Here is a 22,473-nt window from a genome sequence, read left to right as displayed (position 1 = left end):
GAAATTTAGAAACCAACGATGGACCAGCCACAAATGGGGGAATGTATTTACTTTGGTCATTGTTCAAAGTGCAGGTACGTGCATCGAGCATGCACGCTTGCGTGAGTGTGCGCATTCTAAAAAAAAACAATAAGAAAATATAAATGGTAGTTGTTGTCCAACCTAAATGCAGGCATGTTGTGAGAGTGTTCGTGTATACCACTAACCCTTTCGACCTAAAACTTAAAAAAGCAAAGAAAGGAGAACACAGATACCTGACCTTCTCAAGAATGGGCTTCAATGGAGGAGGACCACAGCACACAACAATCTGGCATAAACGCACAAAATGATGTGGAGCTTGACCACCCCCCTGTCACGGGACCAAAAGAGGAGATTTCCCTTTTTTCTTTTTTCTTTTCTTTTTTTCTTTTTTCATTTTGTTCTAATTTCCTTACTGAAGAGAAGCGACAAAAATACCTTAAACCAAAAATGCAATAAAGAAAGCAGAGTTATAGAAATTGTCTCAATGTGTACTTTCAGGAGAACGATGTATCCGACTTAAAATTACCGACTCAGACTCATTTGACCCAGGCATCAAAGCCTCACAAGCCCTTGGAGAACCAACCGGAAAACATTTAGGCCCATTTATGGCATCACTCAAAAGCCCTTCCTCTGCACAATAGGAAGAGCTACTGCCATTGGTGGTCTTGCCAACCCAGTTGATGTTCTCACCATCCATGGGGAAATTGGTGGTCGACTGTGTATCATTTTCCCGTGTCAGAAGACAAGCCCCATCTGCAACGTCCAAATTCATCTCTTTGGGAGGCATGCTGACCTTGTTCTCACTGCTGGAAACTGGCAGTGGTTCTCCTGGGTTCTCACCACCACTAGCCTGGCCTCGTGCTTCCATCTGAGGGGTACCAATGCAATTCTGCACCCCCGGAGCGGGGGATGAAACTGACTCCACAGTTTCCTGCAAGACATTAGTTGAAACAGCTTCCACTTTATTCTGATCTACAGTTGATATGTGCGCACTTGGCACTTTAACGTCCATAGTAGGGACTGGCTCCTCTGCTTCCACCACCTCACAGACAAGGGCTTGCTCTTCTACTGTCTCCTGGTTTGATGCCGAAATAATGCCTAATGTTCCCCTTCTAATTGACAGTAATCCCACTACTTCCACCCTCTGCTTCTTGTAGAGGTTCATGGCTCTCTGCAAGTCAGAAAGCATGTCAACTAACTAGAATCTATAATCAATACCCATACATACATTTAGTCTTGTATATAAAATTTGGGCAAATATTCTTTGTCCAACAAGAGAAAACAGATATGATTAGTTTGCAACTATCATACGTAAATACTAGGCAACTAAAGGTATTATTTAGCTTTAAAGTAAAGATTTCTGTTCCAGTAATAGAAGACTTTAATAGCCTCTAATTAGAAGCGTGCATCCTGACCACCACCAGTTGTAGCCCACAGACACGCTACTATGCAAACCATTACAAGTGACGACTAAAACAACCTAAAAATAAATATCCAGGAGTAGCAACTTTTTACTATGTACATCCATCATAAAATTTACCTGAAGAACAGAATCTTTTATGGCAGGAAAAAGCGAATGACTCGATAAGTTATTAAAGTATTTAAGACCTGCTCTTCCTCCATCCTGTCACATCATAAAAGAATTGATGCAACAGTTATCAATAAGTCTAGAAATTTTCCAAAGCAAAGCAAGTAACAGACTTCTGTCAAGATTCTCTACCTCCACATATACATCCATAGTGGTGTCCTCATCCATAGCTGTGCTTTGTTCAATATCCAGTAAGCTTATACACCGACTATATAACTCAGGATGTGCAAATTCTGCTGAGATATCAAGCTTAGAAAGATAAAAGCGGCTGAAATGAGAAAGATCATCGCTTAAAAATTTAGAATGATCAGCTGCATTCCCATGGCCAGGTTTAGGCAGAACCTCAGAAGTCTCTTGTGGTGGAGAAGTGCCTGTGAAACTTATTTCAGTGGTTTTTGCCAAAACCTCCTGATGGTTCTCTTCATTATGATACCTCTGACCTGCCCTCACAGCCAGAGTATCATCTACAGGGACCTGCACTGGATGATCCCCTTTATGGGATGGGGAAGACAAGTCCCTTTTCATATCACCATCATGTCCTTTCCACGAGTCCATATTAGATTCCCACCCCCTACCATTCATCGAATTCCTTTTCTGGTCCCATTCAGCACCCCCATATATGTGAGGAGGGCCTGAACCATTACTTCCATCCCATGCATGCAAGTGAGGAGGAGGGCCTGAACCATCCATCATAGTCTGCCAGCCAACTGGGCGCAAGTGACTGGAAAACCTGTCAGCTTCAGGGATATGATAATGAATCCCAGAGTGGTTAATTTCCACAGCAGGTCTAACTCCAAACAAAGGTTGTGACGGAAACTGTGGGATCATTGCCTGAAAACCTCCATGAGGAGGTCCATGTTGGAAAGGAATGAAGCCATTTGGTACAGGTGAAGACCAACCTGGGACACCTCTCCACACGTTTCCATGTCCTCTTGCCAAACTGGAATCACTACCCCTCTTATAACGAGCAGTGGAGTTCAGTCTACCATCTTCTTCAAATGAACCCACAAAAGAAGGGCTGTCACCTCCAGCTCTAAATGCAGATGGTAGGGGAATCAAAGAAGACACATTGCTCTGACCAGTTCTGTTGTAATAAGGTGAATCTGCCCGAGGGGAATCATCCAAAAGAGGCTTTTCTGATGGAAGGTCACGATACAGTCTGTCCTCAGTAGTAGAGAAATCTCTTGCATCAATAGAAGCAACGCTCCTCCGCCCTGTTTCTTCAATATCAAGACTTCGTCTAACACCAGTTCTATTCATATATTTTCGGTCAATACTTGTAGATGAAGGAGATCTTTCAACAAAGCCCTTAGGTGATGCCTTGGAACTTGAAGACCTTTCAGTAGACATATCCCCTAAATGGATGTCATCCATTTTGATGGAATTCTCCGTGGATCTGTACTTGGTACCTTTTTCTGGCACTCCAGATAAAACACTTACCTCTCTCAAAGAAATTGCTCTGGGCCTCTGTTCAGACTTATTATCCCTGTACTTAATATCTTCTGGGTTTAAATGCCTGAAACACAAAGAAATAAAAGTAATTCAAATTTACTATGAATTCAACATGCTTCAAAAGAATATATATGGGTCAAATCACAAACCAATAAAATTCTATTGACCTTTAAAAAAATTTCATGTGATTTCAAGTTCCATATATTTCATCTCAAATGAGACATAAATGTTGGTTACAAAACAATCACTCATAGTACTATTTTCTCAACAAGATCAACACAGCAATGTACACATAATATCACCATTCTTAACCATGGACCCACAATCAAAATAATTTTAACTAGTATACAACTAAAGATGGTTTCCTAGGGCAACAAATGAACAACCATAAACATGGACCAACAAGTATATTTCATGTGACACAAAACTTATGTCACCAAAGAGTTTGCCACAGTGCAATTCTAAGCAGGCTTGCCTGAGACAGTTTTAACATAGTACAAGAACCTGTTTCAAATATAATAAACCCGAATAGCCTCATAGTGATAAATACTAACACAAGCATACCTAGAAAATCACCATAAAAATTAACAGAGCAAAGACAATTCAAAAGATAATTTACATAAACAAATATGCTAACTCCAACCAGATTCCCAACCAAATGGAGTGGAAGTAAGACAACTACCTGTACTCGTCTGCACCAACACTGGAGCTGGGCGAAGTTCTCAGTCTGTTGCTACTAATAGTAGTGTCAACATGAGGTTGGCGTGATTGAGATCTCCCCCTATCAGCATCTGATTCAACTTTACCACCAATGAAAGATTTATTTTCCATGTCAGGATAGTGAGCTTTGACAAGTCTGGTCTTATTATCATTAGAATCATCACGATCATCCGGTGATCTTTTCTTACCCCTGCCATCTTTGTATCTAGCACTCTGGTCATCAAGATGGGAACCATCACGGTCACGATGCCGATCTCGGTCACGGTCCTGGTCTCGCTCTCGGTCGCGATCATAGTCATGGTTATGCTCACGCCCACAATCACGACTACGATCCCTACCACGGTCACGATCCCGATCACGTTCCCAATCTAGGTCATGGTCACGCTCACTATCACGGTCACGATCACAGTTGCGATCACGCCCACGGTCTCCATCACGTTCATGGTCATGGCAACGATCACGATCTCGGCTAACCTCTAGCTCACGATCCCGGTCTCGCTCCCGGACACAATCCTTATCACGCTCTCGATCACGGTCACTGTCCTTGATTCTCTTATGTCGTATTTCTGCAGCATCCTTTTCAACCTTTGCATGCTTATCATCAGATTTGATGCTAGTATGATCTTTGGCAGGGTGCTCATCACTTTTCTTCTCATCACGGTGCTTGTTATCCCTATCCATGTCATTCCGATACTTGTCTTTACACCTCTCATCCTTGCGCTTTTCATCCTTCTGTCGTCCATCCTTGCCAATATCATCCCTAGATGATAATCGTCTATCATTAATCTCTCGAATGTCATCTTGATGCCTTTCCCAATCACCAGAACCATCTCTTCTTTTCCTCATTCGTCTCTCAAGCTGGTTTTCATCAGTACTTCGCAGCTCATCCTGGGCATTCAAATCTACAAGCAGGTAGAACTGAAGATGTTAATTGGAGTTCCAACCAGAGAAGTTTGGATCATCTACATGGTTTTCATATAAAAGTTCATAACACAGTCTTCATATCTCATTTATGGTTTTCTTAAATAAGTCATATCTCATTAATAAAACGTGTGAAGTCCACTGAAAAAATAAGGGAAATAACAATAAAAGAGGCAGGGTACTAGGTCACAAGTCAGACTAATACTTGTTTAAGTTGAACTTGAAATTAAGAAGATTCTTTGTTGATCAATCAAGTTATCATAAGAAAAATGAATGCATAAAAGCACCCAGTTGACTCAATTCATGAATTAAGCCACTATGAGTTTACAGCATTTGTTATATAACACATTTACATACTAATTTTATTAATAAAACACTTTCTTCCCAAAACAAAGTTTAATTATGTAATATCGACGACTCAGCTCTTCATTAGCACAACTTTTGTATGGTTAATAAAATTTTTTATTAAATGACATAAAAGGCAAAGCCCCTGCACACAGGCTGTATACAAGAGAAGCACCTAATTAAAAAAAAAAAAGTTCAATAGCACAATTACTTGTGAAAACTGACTAACACCATATTCAAGGTCGTTCAAAAATAATATATTGTACTCCACGTCAACTTTCCTTTCTTATCAAGAAAAATCAAGAGCAAAAACCGATAGAAAATTTACCAAAGATTACGGATACATCAGTTCTCCACACTCCTATGCGATACATGTCTTTCATAAGGTATAATTGCAGTGCATACAATTATAAAATGCTATTTCCTCGTATGGCTCACTCAAGCTTAATACTTATCTGAGACTCCTAGGCAGTTGAAAAGTTACAATAGTGAATGTTTCTTCTTTTTTTATTTTATTGAGAGGACTATTACTAAAATATTATATAATGGCTCAACCACCATTATATCTTCAAAAAACTGGAAAAGGAGTTGTCATGCCATGATGAGCAACCACAGATTATTTTTTTATGAGTAAGACGAAGCTTTTTAACAAGCAACCGCAAACTATGATCAAGCATGAATTTCACCCTGAATACTACTTAGGATGTAAGGGTAATCAAGGAGTTTGTGATTTAAAAAAAAAACATAAAGAGTAATCATACCAAGCAGATGTATATGCAATTATTTTTGTGTTCTCCTCAAGGCATGATTTGGCAATAGTTAATCCAAGAAAAGCTATGCAATCACTGTGATGTGACCAGTTTGTAATGTTATGAAGTGTTCAATAGGTGTGGTATGGCCTGGGTGATGCCAAGGTGGGTGGTAGACCTTTTTACTTGCTGGAGAGGTTTAAGGGGTAATGTGCAAATAGCCGCTGTTTGGAATAGATGTTTTTTCTTTAATTCCTTATTTCAGTGGGCTTCAGCTATTGTATTTAATAGAACTAGTGTCCATGATTTTCTTGTTTCTTTTTCTAGTTCCTGACATGTAATAGGTTCAGTTTTTGTATACTTCATGGGTACTTGGCTTTGCCTTGTTACTTGTCTCAATAAAAATTTTATTCATCTAAAAAAAAAAAAAGAAATCATCAGCCTGCTTTCAGTATGTCCACATTAGATGGGCACCAAACACATGAAAAGAAGGATGTTCTAGAAAATAGATTAATACTAAAATAGAGAAATGTTATTAGTGAACACAGGAGACATTATCATAATTACAGGAAAGATAATTACAGGAAAGATAATTTTTTTATCGGTATAATTACAGAAAAGATAAGTTAGGTGGGCAGTGCATTAAAAATCAGGAATATACAAACAGAATGCTGAACATTGAAGTCATATCATGCGAGCAATCACACCCCAAACTCAAACCAAGCACATTACTTCATAATAATATCTGGAAAAATAAAACCTGACTCAACAAATCACAATTAACAAAAAGCTAAGAATTTTTTATTTTTATTTCTGATTGGCACCGAGTGTCCGGGAGCAGCGTCCTGACTAATCTTGAGGGTACACAGGCCCTCGGCAAGGAGTTTCTCACAAGTGCACATTGGGTAATTCAAGAGAAAAATCATCTAGTCTGATGGCCCCTAGAGATTGTTTGCACCCAAGGGGATTTGAACCTTAGACCTAGGGGGAGTATACCCCCAAGCCCAAGGCCTTTACCACTTGAGCCAACCCTTAGGGGTTGCTAAGATTTTTTTTTTTTATATAAGTAATAAGAGAATTATATTAACAAGTAAATAGGCATAGCCTAAGTACACAGGAAGTATACAAGAAAAAACACCTAAATACAAACTAGGAATAGAAAAGGCTAGGAGCTAAGAATTTATTTCTGAGACATATGCAAAATCCCCAAGAATACCTATGACACTATACATATACAAAGGAAATACCTACATCACACTAGAAACAAAAAAAAAAAAAAAAAAAAGGGAAGATCCATCTATGATTGTTATAACTATCTCCCAGGGAACACCCAAAATGGTATTACAACACAGTTGCTAGTTCTAGTGTTACTGTGGTAAAATCCGAGGTACCAAAGAATGCAGAGGAATGCCCAAAACGGTGCGGGTGGCGACACAAAAAGACATCATTACAAAAGACTTAACAAAGTATGTTGACCTAGAAAGTAAAAGATGGAAAAAATTATTCAAATAGTCAATCCAATTAAGTTGGCATTAAAACTAAGTTCAGAAAAATGAATATCTTCTCATAGGATCTGGACATAATTGTGGACATACAAATGGTATAACATTAATTTGTATGCAATAAGTTTTAACATTCTTTTTTTTTTTTAATTCAAGTGTAAAAACATGCATGTATCATCTGTATCTCAGGAAAGATACCTTGTTCCCAATATTTAATTCTCTTGACTACTAATAAACCACCTTTAACTACTAATCCTGAAACATTATTCCACAAAATTAATCAGAACTCGTGTAAAATAAGCTGAAACCCATGATTATCTTGAGAAAATCCAGGAAAAAAAAAAAGGCATAACACTTCACTTGGTTTGGTTAATCTAACTCCCATTCTCTCCAAATCCCACACATTCTGCAGAGAAAACTCTGATAGGCTCGAGAACTGGACTAGCATAATAACTTGTGGTGTTCATTACACAATCCCATGAATTGGACTAGCATAATAAATAAACTAACAATTTAGATTTTGAAGTTCAATAGCTACCTTCTTTAGCATAGCTACAGTGCATCTTAGGCACTACGTAAAATGGTGCTCCTAATTAGTAATCATGATGCTTCTAATTCTAATAATTGCTTCAGGTTAAGGAGCAGAAACACACTTGGCAGTGTTTTCTTGTAATAAACATGATAACAATTGCTGGATATGTAAGACTATCGCATCACAATGTACTAGTATCATTTTTTCCAATCAGAAGAAAACATGAGAAATATCTAAAATATTTTTTTAGAAGATCTAGAGATATAACTAAGATATAAACATAAGTAAGCAATCTAATGTATTTAGGCCCCTCGGCCACTGAAATGGCACAAAGTTAATTCAAAAAGTAATGGGGAATTGGGGATGTAAAACTAGATCAAAAAGAAAATATTCTTCCACTTATGATGCTTGAGATCAGCACTCAAAAACCTCAAGGTCCTCCCTAATAACTCACAAAACCTCAAGTTCTAACGGTATCTAGTTCGTATGCTGGATACGACCTAATGTTCTAAAACTTTAACATCCATCCTTAGTCATAACAAGAGAAGGGTAAGGTTACAATGCGATTACAAATCACAGAAAATCATATTAACCAACAATCTAACCAGTTACCTTACCAGTTTTTTCTACCCCCTTCTTTGCCTCCCGCTGTTCCTCGTTATCAATGGCCGACCTCTCACTTTTCCCATCTTTACTCTTCTTCTCTTTTTCAAAGCCAACTTCCCTACTCTCCTTTCGACCCGAATCCCGGTGCTTCCCACTACTCTTCCTTGCCTCCTCACTCTCACCATTCACTCCCACACCCTCCTCTCTCCTCTTACTGCTACTACTACTCTTCGATTCACCCATAGCCTTCGACTCCTTGGACTTCTTTGAAACCTCAGTCCGATCATCATCGCCGCCATTCCACCGATCGCTAACTCGGTCGGCAGCCCGCTCCCTCCTTCGCTTTGAAGGGCCATGATCTTCAGAATAATCCCCATTCCCAGACCCGTACAGGTCCTTGGCATCCTTCAGAGAATCTACTTTCCGCTTCTCACTCGAGCCTGATTCCTTCGAACCCCTAGAGCCACCGCCAATCTCTTCTTTGCCCTTCCGATCCTTCAAGCTCGAATCTTTCTCCGAGTCCGAGTACTCCCTCACTTCCCTCGAACTGTGTTTGCTCGATTTGTGCCGCGAACTCTTCGGCATCTTTCAAACAAACTAGAAAACCGAACAGGAGCCTCCCGAACCAAAACGGAAAAGCTATTTTCAAATTCTTCAGCAAAATTTGGCACTCAGATCGAAATTCAAAACCCTAGTCTCGAGAACCCGAACGGTTGTTCGCCGATGAGACTAGGCATCAGAACCCCAGCCGTGAAGCCTCTCAACAAAATCGAGCACTCCAATCAGAAACCCGAACCCTAATTTCGAAACATTCTGACGTTGAACCGCCCGGCCACTATAAGAAAACAAAAACCCTAACAAGTGGACGGAAGTAGGGCAACAGGACGGCCATTCATCGGTACGAAGGGATCGCCGGGGTGTTAAGAGATTGGGATCGAAATCAAATGTAAAGAACGAGAGAGCCACCGAGAGAGGAGGGGCATAAATGTGGAACTGTATATGAAGTTAAGGGCCAAGGGAGTCTCAGGCCCAGATTCCGAGCGGACTTGGTGGGTGTATGACTATATTACCCTTGGTATTTTGACGGAAGATTCCTTGGGGGTTTTGGTGTTGATTCACTGTAGTCTTGGAAGTGACCACGTCTCAGTGACTGTCCAATAAAAAGGTGACGCGCTAGTAAGAAATATGAAGGTGCAACGCTGAGTAATCGGGTGCTCCCGAGTCCCGACAGAGGCAATGCGGAACTAAGCGATCAGGATACCCCCTTTATCTGTTCGACCTGACGTGCTTGCTGGGTTCCACATAAACTCATTAAATCCAAGTGCACTGATGTATTCTAATTTCTTTTATATCTTTGACAAATGACAAAAAATAATGACAAATTGTATGATGAACAGCCTCCACAAGAGAAATCATATAATCCAATTATAATATAAGCGAAAAACGTTATTCGTTGGACAGCGGTAGTTCTATTTTTCCTTTTTTTCAGAATAGATTTCCAGTCTTTCTATAAGACGACATCCTATTCTAGAATAGAATAGAAGTAATGATGGTCTCAAATAAACTTCATCCATTTCTCATGTATCACCCTTTTGTATTGTTTTTTATTACTTTATGGCGATTGTTGAGGAATCACACTCTTCCTTACGTATCACTTTCCTGTTTAATAAAATTAATTTTTAAAAACTAAAATTATTCGTACATGCCATAAATATTATTATTATTATTATATTGTTCGTAAGCCGTAGTAGGTAAGAAAGGTAGCTACATTTTTGTGTTGGGTGGGCTAGCATAAAAGAAAAGTAAAAGCACCCCAACCATCCAATCCACAGTGTCTTTGAATTGATAAAACACCAAAATCAAGACCCCCCTTCAGCGATAAGCTCATACCAACTTCTCTCCTGCTGGCTGCTGTTGCCAGTCGGCAGCAAGCGTCCTTCTCGTTCTCGACCATTATTAGTCTTCAACTCGCTTATTGCCACCGAGTGTGGACCTCTCTTCAACTCTACCAAGAAAACTTGCAGTATAGATCCAAACTTCAAACTTCTATAAAATCAACAGCATTTTGAAAGAAACAAAGACGACTACACCATGCCCATTAATCTCTGTTCACTGGCTCTCATATCACTATGTCTTCATTGGGACAAGAATCCAGTTCCTGTTTTTCACGTACAACAACGTTATCAAATCTTAAGTGCCCACCTTTTGTTTTCCCCACCTTCTCATGCAGGGATGTCTTTGGAAAGAAAGAACCAAAATTATCTATTACATCTATTTGGAGAAAAAGTACTGTAATAGAAGCATTATTTAGTTAGCACAGCGATTGTTTAATTTACGTAGCAATTCCAATTAGCAATACTATAAAACAACACTCTTGCTTCAAATTTAAAATTTGAAACATTACAAATTACTGTATAAGTTATGGGTACGGTAAATGGTTGGATGGGAGGAATTCCACACTTATGCCATCTTGCTTCACCTTGGACTCGCTTTCTCTTCCACAGAAAGGAGAGAACCTGCCGGCTGGCCTGTCTCATTGACGAGTGAACACGGGACACGTTATGATAATACTCCAGCATTTTGAATGGTCTGGAGATTGCAGGGATAAAGAGCTCATGTGTTTCGTCTAAACGCTAAAGGCTTTGATACCAACAAATGCTTTCACCCCTGAGAAAGGGGCGCCTTCATGAAGTTCAAAAATACAGTAAAATCCCAAGGGAAGAGCACTTTCGCCTTCAAAAGCACCAAACGCATGAAAATTTTCCGAAATAACTGCCCTTCTCAAATCAATCCCTGCCGCTGCAGATCACTGTATGTCTTCTTATTGTAGATATTACCCTCTCTGTCTTCGTATTCCTCTTCAAGATCCGGGCGCCACTTGTTCACTCCTTGTCGTTCTTGTATTTTCTTCCACAGATCTTTCGCTTCCTGCGTTAAAATGTTGGAACATACTGGTGAATTATCAAGATAAAAACAGAGAATATTATTAGCGCTAAACAGAGAAAAGACTTTTCACATGCTCTCATCAGTTCATCATGAATTATAAGCACGTGTTCCTGATCTACCACAAGACAGATAGCGTACATATCAGTATGTATGTAGTCCTTGTTTTCTTTGGCCAGAATGCAGCATAATAACGAACCAATAAGCAAGTAGTCATGTAAGACTTCTATATGTGTTTTGAAGTTGGGCTCAGTTAGTTTTAAAACCAATTTTATGATGTGAAATTTAAAACCAATTTCAAAAACCCAGAACAGTTCACAAAGACGCAGGCATTTTCAGGATTTTTTAATCTATGGCAGGACAACAAGAATAAATGAACCAAAATTCCACAGAGATGCCAATGATATACTATACTTGGATTATTATTAACAAATTTACAACCCACTATCACTTTGGCTATCCTTGTCTAAGCTGGGTGTTGTTAGTCCAATTGTTCAAGAACCCAACCAGAGTAACACGGATGCCAGTGTGAGAGAAAAACAGTTGACACTGTTGACCTCATCAACTCATGCTAATAAGTGATACAGAGAGAAATCCATTGGACAAAGAATTTATGCAAAAGCATGCCTCGATTGATGTGATCTCATTGAAGTTCTTGGTGTTTGGAATACCAAGGCAGCGCATCCCATGCTGATGACGCCATTCCTTGAAATGCCGTTCAAAAGCCCTACGGCCCCAGTAACTATAGTTCCCACATATCTCACACTTGAATTCCTGAGATGCATTGAAAAAAAAATACAATCATGAGAGCCACAAAGAACCTCATAAAAGATGTCCCCATAACAGACACCAATGCCTGATAAGGCTCTTAAAATTAAATGGGGAAACTACCTGACCAAGACCATGAAGCTTATACAGCCAATATGGTATAGGCTTCCCATCCCAACCCATTGGCAACTTGAGGGGATTATAAATCTGCTGTTCTTCATCATCACTTTCAGTATCAGCTTGTGTTTCCTCCTGCACAAATAATCAAATCCAAGTGACTATCTATTGTGAGAACCAACACAAACCAGAAGATCCACGCTATAACAAAAATATTCTCTAACCAACTCCAAGCATATTTCAGCATGAAGCATGGGGGTATAAATCCCCAATTTAGATAGGGAGCAAGACTATTAAACATCAAGCAATAACGCATGCATTAGACAAAAAAACTGCATGTATAATCAACAAGTAGGTACAAATAATCGTGCAGGAAAAAATCCCCATGAAAATATATAACGCTCCTATTTGTTTACCTGAGGTTAGTGGGGGTGGGTTTGAGGAATAGAAAACAAATTATATTATGCATAGCTTCCAAAGTGATAGTTGGTTATGTGTTTGCCTGGCTGGCCAGTTGAGCGCCAAATTACGTGTTGAAGAGAGAGCCACTCAAATTGTGATGAATTTGAAACTCCAAGTTTTCATGTTACTTGAGGCATGCCCCAATTAAATATTTTGCGAGGACCACTCATTAAGCACTTTCTCTTCTTTTTTTTTTTTTTTTATAACTAATAAATAGTTTTGCGAAAAATGCAAGGCATATCCCAAGTATATGGGCCGTATGCAAGAGAACAGCCGTTGAGCAATTTCACTAGTCTTCATTAACTAGGTACTTCTAGTCAAGAGACAAAGCTAAGAGATGCGTGACAGGCTGGGACCACCTTGTGGCAGTTCAAAATTGACATTGTATAGGGTATGGACAGGTTAACCATCTGCACCCTCAAACTTGCCACCCATAATGGGCGTTTAACAATTGCTCAACATACTCGTGGTAAGTTAAATGTGTTGAATGGTTGAAATAATATGCCACAGAACAGACACTTTAAAAAAGAAAATTATATAGAAGAGAAACTTTAAGGTTTTAACAAAGTCCCATAATAATAAGGATGTCAACTTATACTGCAAACACTTGAAAGATTGTAATAAAGGTCTATTTACTCACCTCCTCACGTTCTGCTTCAATTTCCTCATATGTCAAAGCCTGCTTCTTCACGATATTGTCTTTTGTCCGTGCAATCGTCTGTGCAAGGTCACAGAAAATTCAAAAATGTAGCAGTCGCTGAAAACATTTTTACATATGCAATTGTGCACCGATATTCAAATGTCCCATCCAAAAATTTTCTTTTCTAAAAACATCAAATGCATACAACGGATATATACATAAGGTGAAACTAAGGATGAAACATTGGCTAACCTCGTCCAATAAGATACACAGTTTTTTCATTTTGGCCTCAATTAGGGCTATTTCTTTTGCATTGTCATCTTGTTCTGGAGCAGCACCAGCCCGGTTTTGTTCGGACGCACGAGTTCCTTTGGCAAAATGTTTCCTTTCCAACTGCTCAAGAGGTGTGTGCTACACAAAAGAAATGAGGTAATTGAGAAACTATGTCATCTTAAAGTGCTGCGGTAAAGATAAAAATTTCAAGACAAATGTGAGCTGAACAGTACATAAAGCTAGTCATAGAACATATGCAATGTGTAGAAATAGCTAAATTTCTTAAACGAAAAGTACTTTGTAAGTAAGTTAGCATACCTTGAAACATTATACAATCCTTGACACATTATACAATAAAAAGAACTTTTAAAAGTGTGTCAATGTTAACATTTTGACCTCCAGAATTTATTTGAGTAATTCAATCTTCTACCCCTTACTCCCCCTTTTTCTGTTAATGGTGAGAAATCTCACTACTTTTGCTTTAACGAAGAAAATGACCAAGAGATATTTATATCATGTGCCAAACCTGATCATCAAGTCTCATAACAGAAAGACTCCTTAACAACTTAACTTCTTTTAAATTCAATAATATTTCTGAATCCATTGGTTACAGAACTAAAAAGGCAATAGTTGAGAGAACAAAAAAGGTACGCGTTTGGAAACCAAAGGACTATAATATTAAATAAAAATTAGTAAACAGAAAGAGCATATAATTACAGGATCTCAAGTAGATCCAACTGTTGCTAATCCAATTTAAAGCATGTTTATCATTCACAATAATCCAAAGAAAAAAAAAAAACAAGTTTTCTCCCTATCCAGCAGATCCAAATTAAAAAATAAAAAGTATCACCTTTAATTAATTAATTAATTAGTACCACTAAACAAGATATAGGACATGTGTTTGCATGGTCTCCAGGGTTCCTTATCATCAGAAAAAAATAGTATCACTAAACAATAACACAAATGACATATTTATTTGACTAAAGAAATAATTTGGAAAGTGGAGTACAGACAACATTCATTCACATTTCAAAAAATTTTCTGACTTACACCTTACATCTTAGGTACCAAAGCTGATCAATTACCTTTGTTAGGAAAAGCCTTTCAGCACACTGCTGAACAGTACCACCTGTCTTTAGTCCAAACGCAGCCAATGTCTGCCAGGCAACAAGGCAGTGGTCAGTTAACAAAAACGGACCTACTTGTCAAAAAAGAGTCAAAACTCGGAAATTTAGATTTTGCTTTTCCGTTTGGTTCCATTTTCTTTAAGTTGTCTCCCCTGTATATTTCCCACTTCCCATGTAATCATGATTAATCCCTCCCTCCTCCAGCACCATGGCTGAGGGTCCTTTCATTTTGTATGTTTCATTATCAATTACAGGAAAAAGAAGAAAGATAATATCAAGAAAAGGGGTGATAAATTCTAAAGTTTGGATCTTCAAAGCAACTTAAACATATGTTCTAGAATTAGGACTCTGCAACTACAGGTTTGTAAATGAAGAACAAAAAAACACATTTAAACAACAAAAAAAGGCCAAGAATACCAATATATCCACAGACCCCTACCTCCTTTAACTTTTCAGGACCAACTTCCACCAGCTCTTCAACTGTGCTGTAATAATCAAGATCAATTATAGTATGCTGAGCAGGAACATGTCCATTTTCTTGACCGTCATTCTCCCATCCTTGTACCTTTCTATTTGCCCATTGCTCTTCAAATTCAGTCACAACCTACCACAAGCCTTTCACAGATTATTTTTTAAGGAAAAAGAAAACACAATTAGAAGGGCTTCCATATCTAAGAAAAGGGTCCATGACCATTCTGATGAAATCTTGTTCACGTTCCATGTATGCATGAATATACAACAGTCCATCAACCAACAAGAAATAGAACTCAAAAGATGAAGCAAGGAAAAAAACACTAAAGTGGACCATGATAAATTGGCTTTTGCAAGAAAATGCCTCCCAACTCATTTTACATAGCAGTTAAAAAGCCTTCTACATTATTAATTTCTAATATAGCCAATTAAGTCATAGGCCTTTCAACCTCCAATTGCCACAGCTTAATAATTGTATAAAAAGGCTTGTTATAGGCAAGTAAATCATGCACCGGAATGGGATTGAATCTACGAACCCGCCATCCACCACTTGTTTACAGGGCCAGGCAATGCCATTTTAATGGACCTTTTAATGCAAATAATTCACTTTCATACTAGTGCACACACTATAGATCATTAACTTAGTACAGTGGCCAAAATTATACTTTAAAACTACAACCCACTCTTGAATGAAAAACGTCATATGAAGTGTGCGAGTACCTTTGAGAATATTCTATCAAGATCTTGCAAGGGTTCTGTTCGCTGAAAAAAATATATTAGGTATTCCAATAGATTCTCCATATATTCCCTGTATTGTCTGCAGAAAATAAAATTTTCACGAGATGCACATCAATAAATATGAACAATCATTGTTGCAAAACCTTTACATACACATACACACATATTCATACAAATTTACATATGGGGGTCTACCATCGTTTCCACATTCAAGCGAAGGATAGCAACTATCTGATTTATATTGAGACAAATACCCCCCCCCCCCCCATCTTCTCGATACCATGTAAAAACTAGTCCATTACTGTCAAAACCAATTTTGTCCAAGACTGTAAAAAAACACCCTCACAAAGCCCCACTCCAAGTCCCACCATGTCTAATTGGGAGTGACCATGTCCCCCTTTTGCCCCTCATTTGCGGCTCTCTCTCACAATGGGTCCGACCATATCCCTCAGCACTTCCACCTATAGCCATCACCAACATCGTTTGATCCATTTCAACAAGGCCTACTCTCTTAATCAATACACTAGCAAAGATTGAATCAAGGTATTTCATTTATATTATTCAGACGCTATGACCTGATCACCCAAGGATGCCTCTCAATTAACTTTAATTCCGTAAGTGTAGACAAGGCCAACCAGACTTTTTCCTGATGTTTGTGGGGAGGACTGCAAACCAATATATAAATGTGGATATAATCCGAAAGTAGTTTACCTCGTTAATTTCAGTTTGCGAGGAATCTTACGTGGTTGTGAAAAAACATCAAGGTAAGCAGAGTACTCGGTAGAAGGGTCCCCAAATTTGGAATTAATGTACTGGTTGAATAATTCATGCATGTCTAGGTATCGCCCCAAAGCTTCCTGAAATTGAAAACAAGATCTATTAAAAACGACAAGTGAAAGCCTGTAAATTACACTAGAATAAAAATCAGATTCAAGCAAATGGCACAAAACAGAAAATATAAGATGTGCTTATTCAAATTATATACATGTGATTAAACTGCCATTCCACAAAAATACAAAAAACAAAAGATAAAAGAAAAGGTTGGATTTGATTTGATTTTTTTGAATAGCTTAAGCTTATAGAAAATCTTGTGAGCTTGGGCTGGCTTATAATTGCTGGTTGGACTGGTCTAACCTTTGGGATTTTCCGCTAGCCAGTAGAATCAGGTGACTTCAAAGCTACAAACTAACCCATAATTTGTTACCATGAAGTTACCTTAAATCATCATTAGGAATCCAAAAGTTCAACAATATCAAAGCCCAAAAAGCCATAAAATTAACATTGACATGCCTCACTACACAAAAAACTAAATTTAATAACAAAAACATGAAATGCAAATATACACTGTCAAATAATCGAATTATGGGCCATGGGTTGCTCTTGGCAAACAGGTTGGCTCTAGAGACTTTAACCCTAGGCCAGCCAGAATTTTAGGTGGTGTTTGGATAGCGAGATGAGATGAAATGGTTTTAGATAAAAGTTGAAAGTTGAATAAAATATTGTTAAAATATTTTTTTAATATTATTATTATTTTGGGATTTGAAAAAGTTGAATTGTTTATTGTATTTTATGTGAGAATTTGTGAAAATTGTAATGATGAGATGAGACGGGTTTAGAGGGTTTTGGTATCCAAACTGAGCCTTAATCTTGCAGTAATTTTAGACCTAGTCAAGGCATGAAAAACCCAAGGCCAAGATTGCTTAAAGCCCAAATTAACATTGGATTTGGACTCAACTAGCTTGCTTAAGTTGCATACCTAATAGAAACACTTATTTGGATAGTACTAAATCTAATCACATGACTTTCATCTCATGGTTAAATTGCACCATAAAGTTTATAGGCAATAACAAAAGTGTATTAGCATTGATTGCAATAATTTTCATGGGGGCAAAAATGAGCTCAACTAAAATTAAGCATTTCATTAAATATGTTGTGCAGAGACCTCTCCACTAAACTCGATTATAGGTTCTTCTTTAAGTAGGGCCTCGTACTCCTCAGTAGCATCAACAACACGTGCAGCCGGATGCCTTCTATGGTATTCTCGAATCTGCATATACGGCAAATAGTAACAATCTTAACCAATAAGAAGTCCAACGAATCAATTGTAGAGCACAGTTTCACAACACTAACTGCACATCCTGTGATATTTTCACATATGTTTTCTTACATATTTTTTTTATAATATATGCTTTCTTACATATATGATAATAAAGTAGGAAAAGGACCAGAATAAGCCATACTTTTCTTTGAACGGATAGAGATGTAAAAATGAAAACTAAATTTTCCAAACTATTAACTAAAGGAAAAATATCCACTTGAAACATATTCTTCTCAATGCTTCCACCGGTCCCTACAGAGTAACTCAAGCACAACATTGGAATGCTCAATGACAAAATAAAGAGCATTCCTCCTGGTTACATATTAATAGAATATAGCAATATGGTACACTAGGATGGCTATATCTGAATAATGTGTGAGATGTTTACGCTCAGTAAAAAGAGGTACTTCTGCAGATACCTCTTTCAATCTATCATAAAATGCACTAAACACATTTGTTCCTGTCGCAGTTTGGCCTCCAAGAGCTGCAATCTCATCCTTCCTGGCATTATCCTTATCATCATAAATCTCTACCTGAAAATTTTTATTTTCTTTTGATCAGTACATAAGAATCTTATTAATTAGAACTAGGCATAACCCAAGTACATGGGACATATACAAGAGCAACATCTAGGCCTTAAAAACAGTAAAGTAATTATAATTATAATTATAATTAAAAACAGTAAGGTAACCTCAATCCTTGCAAAGACAATACATGACAAGACTTACTCTGAAAGCATAACAAACTCTCTCCAACAATTATGAGATTAATTTACTTGGGTTGTGCCCCTTTGTGCCTTCAATAAAATTCGTATTACTTATAAAAAAAAATATAAGATTAATTGATTGATGCTACAAGCAATCACTGAGAAAATGTTGTCAACTAAACAAACAACTAATTTCAAGCATCTTTCAAAATTTAAACTTTTTTTCTATTGGTAATCAATAAATTTTATTCATAATAATAGGCAAAGCCCCAAGTACACAAGGAGTATGAGAAGAGCCTAACTAGAGTTTACAACTGAAAGTAGAAAGTCATGGGCATTTAGTTTGTTACAAAAAATGGCCCCCACCCAAGAAAATAATGTTTTAAAGAAAAAAACTTTCAGCACATCCATTGTTCTCTCGTGGTTTTCGACAGTGTTTTTAATTTCATACCGTACCGGCCGGTACGGCCAAAATTTTTAGTATCGGCCCAATGGCCGGTACAGGTATCCTAGGTGTTTCGTACCAGCCCAAATACCAGCCTATATTTCGGTCTTTATTTTATTTTTTATTTTTTCAAACTGCAAGCTTATTTTTTTACCCCCAATTCAGATTAGACTATTTATAATTTATATATATATGTATTTATATATAATTTATTCGTATATAGACTATTATTTTGGAATATAATTTTTATATATTTATATATATAATTTATTCATATATCGACTATTCTGAAATAGTACACAAAAAGGTACCGATACCGAAATATTTCATTCAGTGCCTTGACCGGTATGCCATCCGGTACGGTATTCAAAACATTGGTTTTCGAAGCTTCTATCATTTCACTCCTGCCAAATACACCAACACATACATATGGGGACCATTTTCCAGATTGCTTTAAACTTAAGATGAGAACAAATTTCCAATCACTTGGACGAATACAACTATTCTTCCTCAATGACGTGATTTCCCCAATAATTCTAAATATAAAATTACAATTAAACATGATTCAAAGTTGTCTTCTTCTTTTTTTACTTCTTATTTCTCATTTAATGAAACTTACTTTGCCACCACACACGCCAAAATGCAACCTAGTGGTCAATTTCGATGAAGGTAGAAGTAGACGTCGTAGGTTCTATTTCTTGCTAGGAGTACTCCTAAATTACCTAATAGTATCTAGAATTTGGTATAAGTAGGTCCAAAGCGCCCTACTTTAGTGAGGTTTCACCTAAAAAAAACTTCTCTTCCACAAAACCGTGTCGATATTTCGAGTCAGTCAGATTTAATTCTGATATTAATCACTCGGTTAATGTCTGTTATCATTTAGGAAGGTACTGCTATTCCAATTCAGAAAAATAAACAAATATAAATTTGCTTCCAAAACTATAAAAATTAATCAAAAAATATTTTCACCTAGACTAATCCTTGGAAGTGCAAATGTCAAAAGAAGATTCAAACTTCCAATCTTCTCCACCTTTTTTCCCAGTACCCAACTACTTCGTAGAATCACAGAAAGATTTGCTTCCAAAATGCTGACTTACGTTTGGTTTTGTGTTTCGTGTGTATTGAAACAAAAAAAAAATTATATATATATATAGACACCGTTCCCATATATAAGAACGGATTCGAGGAAATTTCTTCATTTTTATTTCGTATGCCTTTCTCGGCAAAAAGGAACAAAGAAAGAAGAAAGGAACTAAAGATGAAGATAGAGAAGACTGATACGAGTTTATTGGTGGTGGAAATGATAGTGTCGATCATGTTCCGAACGCGGTGGCTCTGAAAGAGGCGGTCCTTGCTGGTAGTAGGCTCGTTCAGCAGGTCCTTCACTATCAGCCTCTCCAGCCGTTCCACGTCCTCGTGAGCCGCCCTCGTCACCTCCAGCAACGTCGACGACATCTTCTCCTCCTCCTCTCTCTCTCACTAAAAAGTAAAAACTGCAGTTAGGGCTCAGGAAGAATGATTTCGCAGTGATTCCACAGGAGCAAATAGTCAATCGCGATTCGCCACATACCGAATCGGAGGCTGAAAGCTTCACGTGGAAATCATGCGATACTTTTGATGACGTGTCTATCGCATATTGGCGTTTGCAAAATTTTTCTTCTTATTTTTATTTTGTATGACAAGACAGATTTTGAGTGAGATATAAAATTCTAGTCTAATCTCATTTTATTTTATTTTATTTTTAAATATAATTTAAATACAAAATTTTTAAACTAACCATTATAATTTTTTTAAATTAATTATTATAATTTTTTCAAATTTTTAAATAAAAAATTAAAAATAATTTCAACCTTTTTAAATTCTTAAACAAAAATTATATTATAAAATAATATAATTTAAATATTTTAAATTTATAATAATTTTTATTCAATTTTTTCTCTCTCATTTTTCAAAATTTAAAAAATACTCAATTCAAATTATCTTGATACTATTTACAAATTATCTTATTATTATTTATAAAATTTTTATATCATCTCACCCTTCAAATAAGCCCTTACCACTCGTCCAGCAACTAGGGATGGATTTACATTGAGGGCTGGGATGGCCGTGGCTCCCCCAAAGATTTTCAAAAATCTGTTTTAGTATATGGTTTTTTTTAAAGATGACCTCATAATAAAGAAAATTTATCCCTCAAAGATTTTCAAAAATCTGTTTTAGTCTTGGTTTCTTTTTCGTTTTTCAAAAATCTATTCATACTTGCATATTTCCTTTTTTACTTTTTCTTTTTTGTCATTAATAAGATCTCACATTCTAATATTGATTTTTTTTTAATGTTTTCCAAATCTCATAAGAGGTAAGAAAATATATTGTTCTCTTTTTACAAGCTATTTGATAAACTTACAATCTTATTTTTTTTATTTATTTATATTTTTTCTTTTAAATTTTCCACTAACTAGCTTATTTGAATTGGTTTTATTAATAACATATATGCTACCATTCAATTAACAATTATGAGTGAAGGCACCAAATCTCACGTGACTATTTATATCTATATTATAAAAACTTTACGACATTCAATCTTAAATTTAAGAAAGAAATTAAACTTAGTCATGCTCTTATAATATATTTATAGATCAGTATTGACTTTTATTATTTGATCGAGCAAGTAAAATATTGTTTTTTTACTTGAAATCTTTAAACATAAAGAGGAATCGATCCTGTGACATGGGTTTCATGTATACAAGTACGCTCTTACCACTTAGGCTACCCACGAGTGGGTATGTAACACCCCCTTTCCGTAGGCTAGGTGTGTCACGTATTTTTCATGAAAAATAAACCCGGCAAGCGATTCTCTAATTTCATAATTGAAAAATAAACTGAAATAATTTATTATGAAATAAAAGGTCTAATAAAAAATGTCTTTCCAAAAACATTAAAGAAATAACTGAATAAATTCGTCATAAGAGACACATTTTATTTTAAAAAGTCTGAACAAAACTAAAATGTTCCTTCTACTCCTGGCCTGCCTGCTCGTAATCATCATCTTCACCTGGGTAATTAAAAACATGAAAATAAACTAAAATGAGTCGATGACTCAGTAAGAAATCTATCATAACGAAAACATAATAAACATAAAATTTTCATAAGAACTTTCATGCTGAACTTAAAATTCATGACTGTTCATGCTAATGCTTATGCTATGTATGACTGAATTATCTGAACTAACTGACTGATTTATCTTACTTATCT

The 22,473-nt window shown here is 36.8% G+C and overlaps 2 protein-coding genes across 3 annotated transcripts; both read right to left on the bottom strand.

The window, feature by feature from the left end:
- Positions 1 to 453: 453 nt before the first annotated feature.
- On the bottom strand, positions 454 to 9,473 carry LOC109004586 (zinc finger CCCH domain-containing protein 13-like). Of its 2 annotated transcripts, none has more exons than XM_018983178.2 (5): positions 8,448 to 9,473; positions 3,744 to 4,683; positions 1,742 to 3,125; positions 1,562 to 1,645; positions 454 to 1,192 (listed from the first exon to the last, which is right to left on the bottom strand). In XM_018983178.2, exons 1-5 carry the CDS (start codon positions 9,019 to 9,021, stop codon positions 503 to 505), a joined length of 3,672 nt encoding a protein of 1,223 aa, XP_018838723.2. In that variant the 5' UTR covers positions 9,022 to 9,473; the 3' UTR covers positions 454 to 502. The 2 variants fall into 2 exon arrangements, with proteins under 2 accessions (XP_018838723.2, XP_018838726.2); XM_018983181.2 differs by having other exon boundaries at positions 8,443 to 8,530.
- A 1,214-nt stretch (positions 9,474 to 10,687) lies between these two features.
- Positions 10,688 to 20,767, bottom strand: LOC109004585 (splicing factor SF3a60 homolog). The gene is made up of 12 exons (XM_018983177.2): positions 20,506 to 20,767; positions 18,493 to 18,606; positions 17,918 to 18,022; positions 16,687 to 16,832; positions 15,958 to 16,054; positions 15,206 to 15,370; positions 14,725 to 14,796; positions 13,619 to 13,777; positions 13,367 to 13,444; positions 12,271 to 12,399; positions 12,007 to 12,153; positions 10,688 to 11,364 (listed from the first exon to the last, which is right to left on the bottom strand). Exons 1-12 carry the CDS (start codon positions 20,677 to 20,679, stop codon positions 11,218 to 11,220), a joined length of 1,533 nt encoding a protein of 510 aa, XP_018838722.2. The 5' UTR covers positions 20,680 to 20,767; the 3' UTR covers positions 10,688 to 11,217.
- Between the last annotated feature and the right edge of the window lie 1,706 nt (positions 20,768 to 22,473).

This window comes from Juglans regia, chromosome 16 (assembly GCF_001411555.2).
Source record: "Juglans regia cultivar Chandler chromosome 16, Walnut 2.0, whole genome shotgun sequence".
NCBI classification, from domain to species: Eukaryota; Viridiplantae; Streptophyta; class Magnoliopsida; order Fagales; family Juglandaceae; genus Juglans; species Juglans regia.
Note: the sequence above shows the minus strand (reverse complement) of the source record. Positions and strands in the feature narration are given on the sequence as shown.

Coding starts and splice junctions, on each gene's coding strand:
- LOC109004586 (XM_018983178.2), bottom strand. CDS start 9,021: ATGCCGAAGAGTTCGCGGCACAAATCGAGCAAACACAGTTCGAGGGAA. Junction 1,646..1,741: donor CTATGGATGTATATGTGGAG/GTAGAGAATCTT, acceptor ATGATGTGACAG/GATGGAGGAAGAGCAGGTCT. Junction 1,193..1,561: donor TAAAAGATTCTGTTCTTCAG/GTAAATTTTATG, acceptor TCTGACTTGCAG/AGAGCCATGAACCTCTACAA.
- LOC109004585 (XM_018983177.2), bottom strand. CDS start 20,679: ATGTCGTCGACGTTGCTGGAGGTGACGAGGGCGGCTCACGAGGACGTG. Junction 16,055..16,686: donor CGCAAACTGAAATTAACGAG/GTAAACTACTTT, acceptor TATTTTCTGCAG/ACAATACAGGGAATATATGG. Junction 14,797..15,205: donor GTCCTGAAAAGTTAAAGGAG/GTAGGGGTCTGT, acceptor GTTGCCTGGCAG/ACATTGGCTGCGTTTGGACT.